The sequence below is a fragment of the Hipposideros armiger genome, unplaced genomic scaffold, assembly GCF_001890085.2.
Source record: "Hipposideros armiger isolate ML-2016 unplaced genomic scaffold, ASM189008v1 scaffold_262, whole genome shotgun sequence".
In the NCBI taxonomy this organism is placed as follows: Eukaryota; Metazoa; Chordata; class Mammalia; order Chiroptera; family Hipposideridae; genus Hipposideros; species Hipposideros armiger.
Window position 1 is genome coordinate 157,168 of NW_017731612.1, and position 13,742 is coordinate 170,909.

At 49.9% G+C, this 13,742-nt stretch overlaps 1 protein-coding gene across 1 annotated transcript in view; it reads left to right on the plus strand.

Annotated features, from left to right (window-relative positions):
• ALPK1 (alpha kinase 1) overlaps nucleotides 1-9,374 on the plus strand; it is a 41,538-nt gene extending 32,164 nt beyond the window's left edge. Inside the window, 4 exon segments of the mRNA XM_019656596.1 lie at nucleotides 788-941; nucleotides 4,063-4,225; nucleotides 5,398-5,584; nucleotides 6,670-9,374. Coding sequence (XP_019512141.1) covers nucleotides 788-941; nucleotides 4,063-4,225; nucleotides 5,398-5,584; nucleotides 6,670-6,869 — 704 coding nt within the window. The 3' untranslated portion in view covers nucleotides 6,870-9,374.
• The last annotated feature ends 4,368 nt before the right edge of the window (nucleotides 9,375-13,742 follow it).

Here is a 13,742-nt window from a genome sequence, read left to right on the forward strand (position 1 = left end):
GGGTCCCACCCCAGGCCTGCAGGCTTATCTTACTTTAAGTATTTCCTCTCTCAGTCCCTCGTCATTCACGTCATTGTAACCCGTGTCCCAAAACGTTGCTCCCCTTCCTCGGGGCTCACGGTGCCCTTTCTCAGAGACGCTTGCTTGCCAGCACTGTTCTCCCTTCTTTAAGGTGGAGGCAGTCCTTACTTTTCCTGTAATCTTTTCCTTTTCCAGCTGAGTTTGCATTGTTGTACAGTAGCTATGTTTTCTCAAGTAATTCCTGGATTTCTGAGCTTAAACAAGTGAGAGAAAATTAGGGTGTGCTTGAATGTGGAATCGGGGCCCTGGAGTTGCCAGGAACCTCTGAGGTGAAATTACTGGATGTGTTTCTGTCTGTGTGAGCTGATGTGGGTGTAGCCTTTGTTGCCTGGAGCCCCAGATAATTGCAAGAAGGTGCAAGCAGGTAGCATTGTTCCAGGATGGTCTCTGGACTTTGCTGTTTAAAAAGTTTTCTTCTCCACTGCTTTCAGACAGAAACCCTGCCTTATCTTACTCCGTTGCAGTCACAAACAAGAGACTCTGTGAATCAGAGGCTGTTCTTCATCATGTTTGTAAAGCTTTACTTTCTTATTGCTTCACTAACTTCTCATTAGTAGCCATAGAAGAGGCTGAAATTTGAGAAATGTATAAAGAAGTTGAAGGTTTCAGATAAACTGGATTAGGACCTGTGTTACTTCAACTTTATTCATAAATTGTGACATGCTTTAGAAAATGGGATCCATTTTCATCTGATCTCTTCTTCTAGATGCTCTGTTGTTGAAATATTCTAAGAAATCCGAATTGTGGACAGCCCAGGAAACTGCTGTATATTTGGGGGACTACCTGAACGTGAAGAAGAAAGGCCAACAAAGAAATGCGATTTGGGTTCATTATCTTCACCAGCAGGAGGCTCTGGGCAGGTATTGCTTAGAAACACTGATGCCTCTGATGCACAACGGGCGGGTCTCCTTTCTGTTGGCCGGAACCCCATCCCCTGTTCTGCTCTCTGCAGTTGTCCCTGGTCAACCGTCATCAGAAAATTCCAGAAATAAACAATTCATAAGTTTTAAATTGCATGCCATTCCGAGCAGCGTGATGAACTCTCACGTGACCCCACCCCCCCGGGACGTGACTCATGTCTTTGCTCAGCGCGCCCACCCGGTCCCACTCCCGCCCATTGGTCACGTCTGGCCGTCTCGGTTATCGGGGGACGGTTGTGCTTGTTTTCTTAGTAATGCCACGTTCACATACCTTTTATTACAGTGTATTGTTATAATTCTGCGTTATTGCTTCTTATTGTTGTTAACCTCTTATTGTGCTAACTTATAAACTTTATCACAGGTGTGTACATACAGGGAAAATCACAGTCTATACAGGGTTCAGCACTGTCCCCAGTTCCAGGCATCCACTGGGGGTCTTGGAACGTGCCCCCCACAGATAAGGAGGGATGACTGTAATTATTTATGAGATTTTGAAATGGCTGAAACAATTGGCCAAAATGTATGTGTTCAGATTTCTATACCTTCTTCCTCCTCGATAGTTAATTGGTAATAGTTACCACATATTGACTGACAGTCAGTGGTTTTGCATAACCCCAAACCCATAAGGAAAACATTAGTATCCCAATCGAAAGATCAGAAAAATGGAGCTTCTGCCACATGGCAGGCCAGAGAGCATTAAACACTCTCACTAAAATGCTAAATAGAAGTCGGTGAAACTATGTTAAACTCTGAAAGCCACACTTTGAAGAGAATGAATGAGCATTCAAAAAAGGCAGGAAAGGGCCGGCCGAGTGGCGCGATGGTTAAGAACTGGCTTGGAATGCCAGAGGGCCCCGGTTCGGATCCCACATATGAGGGCCAGTGACACTGCCCTCCACAGCTAAGATGCTGAAAAACAGCTCAACCTGGAGCTGGGCTGCTGTGAGTCGCTGGCGACGGCGTAGGCTGCAGCCCCTGTGGCAGTGGGTTGCCATGGACTACCGTATGTAGCCAGCAGCCAGCGTGAGCGGCCAGCAGCCGCAGTGAGCGGCCGTCCAGAAGCCGGCGACTGATCTGCCTCACCCAGGAAGAGCACAATGATGGTGCCAACTTGGGCCAGTGAAGCGACGTCCTCCACAATTAGACTGAAGAACCAAAGGACAGCAACTTGTCTTCCCCTTCCCCCAATTCCCCAGCACTGTTCCCATCCCCCCCCCCCAAAAAAAAGGCAGGAAAGTCCTCTGAGGCCAGAGATGACGCGTATCCAGGTAGACAAGGGAATGTGAACCCTAAGACGCCCTCCACCGCAGCTGTAGGCCAGGCAGGATGAGGGAGCAGCTAGTGACAAAAGTTCCTGTGGACAGAAACAAGTTAGGGGTGTCACGTGAACGAGGGACTCAGGAATAGCTGCATTCTTGACGAAAAGTTTATCTTATAAATCCCACCCCACTGAGGCAAAAGCCTGGAAAAGATTTCTTTGGCCCTTGATGACAACTTTAAGCTAAAATCGCCCAAAAAATCAGTGACCACAGGTGGTCCTCATTGGGTTTGAGGCCTAATTTTACACCATTTGTGTATTTTTAAAGACCTGTATGTCAAGACTTTTAATTTAAAGTATGCCCTGTTCTTTACCCAAATCCAGATAATATAAAAGATAAACAAGATGAGAGAGAGATTGGGAGACCCTCAAACAGTAGAGAGAACTTATGGATGGGAAATGTTAAGTAATTTGCCCTAATCACATGTTTACGTGGTGCAGCCAGGTGTTGTGGGGTGAACTGTGTCCCGCGAAATTCACATGTTGAGCCCTTACCCCCAGGACCTCAGATGTGACCTCATTTGGAAACAGAGCGGTTGCAGATGTCAGTGGGTAGGGCGAGGTCACACGGGAGCAGGTGGCCCCAAGCCACTGTGACTGTCCTTGTGAAAGTGGAGTCTGGACACAGACACGACCCCGAGAGGGCCAGGCCAAGCCTGAAGCTGTGCCTCCGGGAGCCAGGGGGGACCTACCAAAGCCACAGAGGGGGCGTGGCCCGCTGACACCTTGACCTTGGACTTCCAGGCTCCAGAGCCGAGAGAGCATCACCTTATGGGATTTGAGACACAGTCTGTGGCGCTTCCTCACAGCAGCCCTAGGAAACTGAGACACAGCACAGAAGGGTCCCCATGGGAAATAAACCAGACAAAGAGGCGCAGAGGGTGAAAGGGCCCAACATACGTCTGATCAGAAACAGAAACAGCAAGTAGAAAAAAGTGACTGTTTGAATAAATAATTTCCCAAAATTGCCAAAATACAGCGCTCTTTAAATACAGGTGGCCCCTGCCTTGGGATGATTTGACTGATGGTTTTCGACTTCCGCCTGGTGGGGCCGCAACAGGCATTCCGTGGGGACCTGCCGGGCTCAGCTCTGATGTCCGGGGGCGTTTTGAACTCCTGACGGCTGATTGGGACATCGGCTAGAAAGGGAAAGGCGGGAAGAAACGGGGCGGGCAGGCGACCAGGTCTTCCCCGCTACAGAGGGAACCACAGAGCGCCCGGGCCGGCAGCAAACAGTCTTAAATGCAGCCAAGGAGAAGCAAGCTCACTGCCAACAACCATCTGCTGAAAAACACGACCGCAGAACAACGGTACATGATGCCAAAGGGAGGGTCTGTGCCCAGGCTGACGCTGCGACCTCAGCATGCGGCCTTCAGCGGATTGGGTGAGGCCCACCACACTGGGAGGGCCATCTGCTTAACTCATCTACTGCTTCAAATGTGAAACGCATCCACGAACATGTGCACAGAACCCCCAGAATAATGTTTGACCAAATGCCTGGGCACCCCGCGGTCCAGTCAAGGGGACACTAAATCAGCCATCCCAGTCAGCTGGCCTGAACGGTGTCCCATTGCTCAGGTGGCTCTAAGAAAATTATGTGCATCGTGAGCTAAAGCAGGATAATTCACACGGACGGTCTAGGGCACAGACAGACATTTTTGCATCTTTGGTCTCAACTTTCTCACTGTGCTGTACGTAAGGTCGCCGTCTCATTTCTCTGCGTGGCTTGTGCTCCGTCTGCAGGTATGTGGGGAAGGAATACAAGGAACCGAAGGGGCTCTGGTACCACTTCACCGACGTGCAGCGGCAGATGACCGCACAGCACTACGTCACAGAATTCAACAAGAGACTGTATGAGCAACAGATCCCCACACAGATATTCTACATCCCATCTGCGGTACTGCTGGTGAGACTGAGGGAAGTGGGGCTTTGGTGAGACGCCTATAAATACACGGTAGCTCAGATGTCTGTCGCCAACCTGCCATCCACCTTCTTTCTCCGTCGTCCTGGTAAAATTCAGCCTCCTTTATCTCCCTATCCACCTGCTTCGCCCGCTGAGACAGATTGGTAGGACCTGTGGCCCTCCGCCCTGGGTGCCTGCTGGCCCTGGCATCTGGCCCCACAGGCCAGGTTAGCACTTTTGGAGGACTTGCCTTCGTCTTGTCTCCATACTTTCAGAGACAGAGAAAGGACCCTAATGATCATATCTGATACACCTTATCCCCTCAACACGACACACGCGTCCCGTTCCACATCTGTTGGCTCCCAAGCCTGCCACCAAGCGAATACCGAGCCATAGCTTAAATGCCTTAGTGAGAAAACGTAGTCATTACATTTTTACTTTCTAATAATTCTGTTAGGAAGTTCTTAGATTTGGCCCAAATCTGTCTTCCTCTAATTTCTAACCATGAATTAAGCTCTGTCTGCTGGGACCACGGTGGCTAATCCCTTCACAAAGATATGTCTTTCCGTATATGAAGGCAGCCACCCCCACCGGCTTTTCTCTTCTCTGGATAGGAAAGCTCTGCTGCCCCAAAGACGCTTCGCTCATTCACACCTACAGGATTTTTTTCACTTTGGCCAGAGACATTACTAGACCCATAGTTTTCTCACAATAATAATAGCTATCATTAGTTTGCACTTTCCTTAGGCCAAGCACCATGCCAGACATCTGACATCAACTCGGACATTTGAAAGGACTCTACACAGTGGGTCACGCGCAGAAGGCTGGCGCTGAGGTCACACGCAGCCCCAGGACGATGTACCCACACGCTCTGGCGAGTTCGCACCACGGACAGGTCACGACAGGGCCTCTGAGCACTTTCACAGAAGAAGAATAATAACTTTAGGTTCTATTATAATGCCATACAATGATAAGCACGTCACATGCATTTTCTCATGGAATCCTTATAACGATCCTATAAGGTCGCCCTTCTCCCCGCTTTACAGATGAGGGAACCCAAACTAGAGAGTAACAGAGCTGCTGCCTGGCAAATCCGGGGTTCAAAGCAAGATCTTCCTGACCCCCAAGGCCATGCCTTCCCCTTAGGCTGCACTGCCTCCGCTTCTGTTTTTCAGATTTTGGAGGGCAAGACAGTACAGGGATGTATCAGTGTGGAACCTTACATGCTGGGAGAATTTGTAAAACTGTCAAATAACACAAAAGTGGTGAAAACAGAATACAAAGCCACAGAATATGGTTTGGCCTACGGCCATTTTTCTTACGAGTTCTCGGGTCATAGAGATGTCGTGGTCGACTTACAAGGTACGTGGGGCTGGGGCTGCTTCTGGCTGTCAGTGTTATTTATATGAGTGTGAGGTTTGTGAGGAGCTCTACCGGCCCCTCTTCACTGGGCTGTCCAGTGCAATGCCACTGTTTGGAATTAGTCGGTTTTACTTTCCGTAGCAAATGATACCTGAAAAAACTAAAGTTCCTGTCAAATAGTCAATGAAAAGATCGGCTCATAGTTGCTGGCTTAATTCTGGAGCAAACCCAACACCAGCTCTTGAATTTCACACAGGTGGGCGTGAGTGATGAAGTTCCCCTAACACCGAACGCCCCACTGTGCGGACATCCCCACTTTCTTTTCTCCAGCCCTCTGCCTTTATTTCTGGGGCCACGATCGGGGTTGCTGTGGGTCAGACAGCTTGAGCCTTGACGCTGCCTCCTTCTCCATTTCCTGCATTCGTATTTTAATCTTGTTTCAGTTCATCTGGTATATTGTGTATTAGAATGGTTAACCAACAATAAGTGAGGTTATTATCATTATTCCCAGTAATGATTCTGTGACTATCTGCCAACGTGGTCTCTGTCCCCCTCCCCCAGCGGCTACTGTCACTCGGTCACGTCATGTGTCACACTTACTTATTAATCCACCCCACTCTACAAGAGTGTCAGCTCAAGCAGTACAGAGATTTTTGACAAACTTGTCCATTTCTGTACCCCAGTGCCCAAAACAGTGTTTTGTGCAGTGTGTGCACTCAATAAACATTTGTTAAACCTACAAACAAATATACAAATTAATGAAGAACACACTAAAGAAACTTCTGAATCATGAGAGGTGTTCAGTATTGTGATTAGAGTAATTATGCTAAGTGCACTTGATTACTCTCAAATTCCTTGAAAATTAGTGGTTTGGGTAAATCATCTATGACAAATTATCCAATATTTAATTCTCCTTCTGAAAATAATAATTGGAATATGCAGCACCAAGTTCCTTAGCAGAAATTTTAAACATAAACTGTGGGATGACCAAGTTTTGAGTGTCTCTAAGCCGATGTATTTTTCCTGAAACACCTTGCTGACGTTCGTGGAGGATTTCGTTCTCAAACCATCTGTTTCTCTCCTAGGCTGGGTGACTGGTAACGGAAAGGGGCTCATCTACCTGACAGATCCCCAGATCCACTCTGTTGATCAGAAAGATGTCACCTCCAACTTTGGAAAAAGGGGAATTTTCTACTTCTTTAATAACCAGCATGTGGAATGTAATGAAATATGCCGTCGTCTTTCCCTGACAAGACCTTCAATTGAGAAACTAAACGAGCCATAGACTGGACAAGGCTGTGACAGTGTAGTGGGGGCTGTGACAGTGTAGTGGGGGGCTGTGACAGTGTAGTGCTGCTCTCCAGTGTCATGTTGTCCTTCCAGGTACATGCATGGCACAGCCTGGTCCCTGCAGGCTTAGGTGGGGTCATGGCTGGCTCAGGACAGTGATTTCTGAGAGCGCTGAGCAGGGTCACTTGCAGGCCCATGTTCGAATGCCTGGGCAAGACCCCTGCGTCTCTGCCCCTGTGCCAGCGTTACCAAGAGCACCTGTCCTGCCGTGAGGGCGACTGGGGAGGAACCCCTGACGGGTGATGGGCAAAAGGGGACAAATAAACTTCTGTGGCTCAAGCCATCAAAATTTGGGGGCTTTTGCCACAATCTATCAAGACTAACACTATTGGTGTTTCTCTTACTGATTTAGAAGTTCTTTATACATACTTAAGAATTCGGGATTTTGTGGTACAAGTTCCAGTTTTTTCTGTTTGTCTTTTGACATCTTTGTGTGAAACGTTCTTCTCTGCAGATTTGTTTTGCATAGTTAAATGCATCCATTTTTATGTTATGGCTTCTAGGTTTGCGTCTTCTGTACATGTCCCCTGCTCCGGGTTTCTGGGTTGCGAATCTCCCCTCCCACCAGGGCACTCACGTCGGGGAGAGGAGTGTGGGCAGCGACACCGTCCATGCCCGACCACAGAGACCTGCTCCTTCACACAGGTTTGGGGGCAGCTCCTCCTCAATGCGGCATAGCAGCAACCCACAGTGGGCCCTGGGAACCCCGACTTATGGCCTTTCAGACAGAAGTACAGGTGGCAAGCTGGGGGGTGCGACTGGCGTGTGGAGTGGGGACTGTGCTGTGGTTCTGACGCTGACCCCAGGTGGAGGGGTCACACCTGAGAGGAGCTTGGGACTTCCTGCTGGTGTCAGCTGTGCTGATGGGGGTGGTGGCGTCTGTGAGCACACAGAAAGGGTAACAGAATTAGCAGGCACCACACTGCACACACCCCCAGTGAAATAACGGACCTGGGCAGGAACCCCGAGAGCTGCTCACCTGGAGGACGGCGTGCGTGGGGCCCTTTCTGTCGGCCAGTGGGGCGTGTGCCTCAACAGCCCGACGCTGACAGTGGGACAGTGAGCCAGTGACAAAGCCACATCTGGGGAACGATTAGGGGTTTTTAGTGTGAACTGTTAGATAAAATTAGTGAAGTGATATCTTAAACTTTTCTAATTTCCTCCCCATTCTTTAATGTTTATTTCTCACAGCAAAATGGATAATGGGAAATTTTCAATTTTTAGAAAAACTCCATTATCGTTTTTGTAAATGGAACTAAGTAATTTTTATTTTAATCTTTTGCATGTAGGGTTGTAAAATGACAATGTTTAAAAAGCTAAGTTTCAGGAGTTGAGTCCGACTTAAGGAGACTTAATTCTTGTCCCTTCAGACATCAGAAGCGCCAGGCTTTTGTTCCGTCTCTCAGCGCTGCTGTTGCTGTGAGGACAACCCGTGCCCTCTATGGTTTGGATGCAGCTCTGTAGAAACTAGGTGTAAAGTGTAAGGAGCAAGAGAGAGCAGGAGAAACAAACAAGTCTCTCTATGTGGTGCCCAGTCCTCCAGTGACAGGGAGCTCTGCAGCTGCACAGGGAGGAAAACGCTTTCAGAGCCCCAACGCCAGTGTGAATAGCCCTTGCTCGAACGCTCCCGCTTTGTCAGGTGAACATGAGCCGGGCCATCAGACCGGCCGTCCGCACTGCACACTGTCTGTCCCCCCGGGGCACACAGCGTCCTGACTGTTGTTGAAAGAGAATAAGCAATCCATCATTGAGCCGGGGCGTCACTCTCCATAGAAAAGTGAAATCAGCTGTGACACTGCTCAGCCCTCCCGTTTTGCAGATTAAAATGATACATGGCAGCTCACGTGTCACGAGGACGATTAAGTTGGCCATCTTGTTCTGTGACCCAGACAAAAGAACTCCCCTCGAGCAGTAAGGGAGCTTTACAGAAGCCGGAAAAGTTGGACTCAATTGTCTGGTGTAAGACAGAGAATTTAACAAGAGGACAGAAAAAGACTGTTACTTCCCATCTACGCGGCCTCTGCGCAGGACGGCACAGGGACCCGCCCTGAAGGGGCCTATGTCTGTACAAGCCCCGGCCGCTGGAGGTGCCACTTCGTCACCAGAGATGGACACGCAGCTTATCGTGACCGCCTCCGCGACTGATTTGAACGTGGCGCAGTCACCAGGCCCCGGGCACTCGCTCCAGGATGGTGGGCCGGTGTCCAGCAGCTACCGCACTGGGTTCCTAGTGTGGCTATTCCATTGTGAGGCCCGCACATGAGTATTGAAGCCCTAAGTGACTTTCACACAGAAAGGAGATCACAATGGCAGGCCTTTAAGTCCCCAAGCCAAGGCAAATCATTGTCAAAAGACAGAAAATCGCACTTTTTGAATAACTGAATCTGTGACTGGGGTGTATTTGTTTTTTGTTTTGTTTTGTTTTTAAAGATTTTTATTGGGGAATTAGGGGATGGGAGCAGTGCTGGGGAATTGGGGGAAGGGGAACAGACAAGTTGCTGTCGTTCTGTTCTTCAGTCTAGTTGTGGAGGACGTGGCTTCACTGACCCAAGTTGGCACCATCATTGCGCTCCTCCCGGGCGAGGCAGGTCGGTCGCCGGCTTCTGGACGGCCGCAGGAGCTGGGTACCTCTGGTTTAGGAATTCTTCCTCTGAGGACCAGGGCCCTTCCCCTTGCTCCAACTTGAAGATCACCTGGGGTTGGTGATGCAATACCCCACGGAGACCCGGTGGCTATAGTTCTCCAGCATCACATCTCTGCAGAGGGCCCTCTGAGCCGAGCCCAGGTGCTGCCACTCCTCCCGAGTGAACTCCACAGTCACGTCTTTGAATGATATGGAACCCTGAGCTATGTTCATTTTCTGCTGCTCCTGGAATAAGGTAAACAACTGTGAAGGTTCCACCCGGGTCTGCAGCCTCTACTTCCGCACAGATCCAGCGACACGGAGACAGCGTCTTTCTTAGGCCGGAGAGAGTGGACAAGAGAGCCGTATTTGTTTTTAAAAGTGATTTTCAAAAGGAAGAACAAAAATGAGTATTATAATGTTTAATTTTATATTAAATAAGTGCATTCATTAAAATTAATGTAAGAAAAATCTCTAACTAAATATGTTTTAAAACTTAAAATAATTGTAAAGTTTCATTTGTATTCTGCCATTTAGACCTTACCGGAAATGACTCAGACTAGAGAGAGCGTCCTGTCATCTCTCTCGGCTACGATGAGCTTTCGGCAGCACCGTTACTAGAAACGTTTTCGTTGTTTGCACTGTGTGCGTCCTTTGCCAAGTCCTTTCTTGGATAGCAGACCATTTCTCTAGTCTAAGACAAATGTTTCTACTCTGTTACCTCTCAGTACATTTCCGGTCGTTGCTTGTGGAGAGCTGGCTGTCTGCTGTGCAGGAACGGGTGAGGGTCCCGGAGCCCGCACTCTGCCAGGCCCGACACCAGCTCTAGCCTTCTTTTCCGACACAAATCACCGAAAAGGAGAGGGGCTGCTTCAACGCGTTTGTCACACATTTGCCATGGTCTCTTCCCAGTGACAGGACCCACGGCAACCGGCTCTCCAGGGCCGTGAGCCCAGCGTGCTTTTAACGTGGGGCGTTCTGTCAGAGATGAGCACCTGGGCCGGACGGCACCCTCTGAGCCAGCTGCATCACAGAGGGTCTGGACGGGGATGGAGCCTCTGGCCAGCTGTACCTTCCCCAGGCGCCAGGCCGGGCCAGGCCAGGCCAGGGCACAGGCACCCATTTGAGTGGCCGGCCTCACTGCCCACCACAGAGGCGTTGGCAAGACCCCTCTGTGGGTGCAGACAGAGGCTAAGAGCAGGAGCCCAGAACCCCTGAGGCCTGCCTTCTGCACAGACTCACAGCCATAAATTGTTCTGACAAAAGCAATTTAAAATAGCAAAGTGCTAGGGCTTGCAGACAGGCGCCAACAAAAATGACCTGAGACTGGGCTGGGTGTTATAGCCCCGGAATTCAGCTCCACCTCACAACCCCCGCCAGAAAGGCCTGGCTCATGCCCCACCCCTCGTGGTCCTGTCCCCACAGCACGCCCCCTGCACTGTCGGAGCTGAGCAAGGACACACACAACAAACAAAGCGTGTTCCTAAGCGTCTTGACTCGGCATAATCATGTACTGAGCCGAATTACACTTGGCATCTCCAAGCTGCATTACCAAGTGTCAGCATTTATGACATTCAACTCTTAGTTACCAGAGGGGGACACCAGGAACAAGGACAAGGACCATGTTTAAGACCCCCCCTGAATAGGCCTGTCCAGGCTGCCAGCAGCTGATGGTCAGGACACAGACAGCTCCAAATGCCCGGCATGTCAGGACAGTGTCAGTCTTTGTCACCGATAACTTTAAAATTCAATTAAAATACAGACCAAGATGAACGAAGTGCCTGTCATTTGGTGTACGTCAACTGTGTGACTTCCTGACGGTGTTGGCCAAACGTCGTGCTCAGGATAGCTGCCTCCGGAGTGGGTCTCGACCACTAAGAGACGAACCGAAGCAAGTTAAGGCTTTATACACGTTAAAAGTCAACCTAGTCGGCAGGAAAACCTCGTTTCAGGAAGCCTCTCACAGTTTGGAACAGCTGACACGCAATTGCTGGAGGACACGGTCGGCCCTGCCAGGTTTGCACATGCGCCAGAGGGCCTTCCCTCGGGAAGACTAAGACACGTTTCTCTCTGTTGAAGAGGCTTCCCTTTTGCCCTTGCAAAGGAGCCCTAGACTTGTTTTCTCTTTCCACCCTCAAAAAAAAATGTATTAATATGTTTCTTACGAAAAGAGGTAAGATTCAGAGGCAGAAGCACCTGAGTCTAAATTCACAAGTGGAAACTTCAAGGAAACACACCCATCTTTGGTTTTTGAGAAAACTTTTTAAAAATCCAGACTGTGGATGTCTGCTTCTCAGCTGGAAAGGTCACTCTGAATGCACTGGCCACGACATTAACTAGAAACGACACTTGCCATTGCTGTCAGCATGTGGGACAGAAGAAACAAATGAAAAGACACGCCCGAAAGACGGTTCCCACTTGGGTGGCAGAAGACACAATGCACCGCGGCTGCATGGGCTCCGAGGCCCTGCTCCCAGGTGCCCCGCCATGTGCTTGGGAGCTTCGAGGGACTCGGCCACCGAGAACTCAGTGTCTGAGCTGACGCCACAACCAAGAGACCTCAGCTTCCCAGCTAAGAACACCCACAAGGCAGCCTGCTTCACATGTAGGTGCTGCATTCTCTTGATTACATATTCCTTTCCATGCACATGTTTAGCGGAATAAACCAAGGAAAAGGTTCTGATCGTGCACTGTCCCCATGTTTTCCCGACTCTGCAGCCATTTCGGGGAGGATTTGCTAAGCAGAATGGGCTGTGTTCTCGGCAGAGATGACAGAGGTACAGAGTGGGCTGGCGGCTTGCCTGGAGATTGGGGAGGCAAGTGAGTGTGCTTCAGCTGTCTCCCTGTGTCACCACCAAACTGCTTTTCATACCTCCCCTCCCCCTTCTCCCTTCCCACCACCCTAAGGCCACAAAGATTAAAATGGAAAAGCAGGCTTCTGATGCTGAGGTCACGTGCGGGGCCACGCCCGCTTTCTGGCCTTTCGGCTCCTAGGCAAGAACTTGGAAACATCAGCTTGGGATCAGGGCCTCCTTGTTGTACCTGCGGTCACACTCCTTGGGCCCTTGAGGGGCTTGGTGAACCATAGGGGCCCCCCTAGCTCTGTACACAAGAAAGACTGGCGTCAAGCCCCTCAGAGCCTTGGGGTTCTCACAGGTCAGGGGGTAGAACAAGACACACTGGGGTGGAGCTGTGAGGATCAGAGCCGACGCCGTGAAGGACCTGGCACAGTGGCTGGCACCTCTGGCGTTGGTGAACCATTTACAACCATTACCCGAGCTCTTCCCCCCACGACCGTCCTACGGAATTGTTTTCCCATCTCACGGTCACTAGCTTTGGTGGCCAAGACCACTTATCTGCATGTAAGCTCAGAATCTCCCCGGACACAGGGGACAGGCTTGGTCATAGGGAGAAGTGATTTGTGACGCAGGTGGGGGAGGGAAACGCAGACAGCCGTCACCAATAGTCACATGGCCCGTTCACGTGGCTCGTCACTGACCTGCGTTCAGACTACCTTGTCACCTGGAAATACTATTTAAACTACGTCAGTTTGTTTGTTTTTTTAAGTAAAAATAGTCTAATACCAGCAAGTTCATAGGGTGCAACCTAAATGACCCTCAAACACGGTCCTCTCGTTGTCCAGGCAGCCCCACGGCCTCCCTGCCTCTTGTCCTTTGAGACTCAGCTCCAGTGTCACCTCCTTTGACCTTCTCTTCCTACTGCTGTCCAGTCACACACACGTGTGCACACGCACATGCACACACATGCTCACTCACACGCGCAGAGGCTTCACTGCACCATCGCAGACCTTCGTGGCGGGACCGCAACGGCACAGTAATCAGCCTCCCCGCTCGACTGTGGGCGTGTGAACGCTGAGACTGTGAGCTGGGTTTGTCAGCCCCGGGGCCCTGCCCCGCACTTGGCTGGTAATAAGGCCCTGCTGAATGAAAGAATTAAATCATTAAAAATCACAAGATTAATTAAGAGTGTAGTTTCAGGACTGGCCCACTGTGGCACAACTCCTGCTGTAACACAGTGCTTAAGCCATGCCAGAGCACGTGTTCCAAAGGCTTGTGGGCTGAATGGATAAATGATGGCAGGTGAAAAATCTCTTAATTAGATGAGAGGGCTCTCTTTATTTGTAGGACCCGAATAAGAAAGGCCTTCTCAGACACTGAAAAAAGC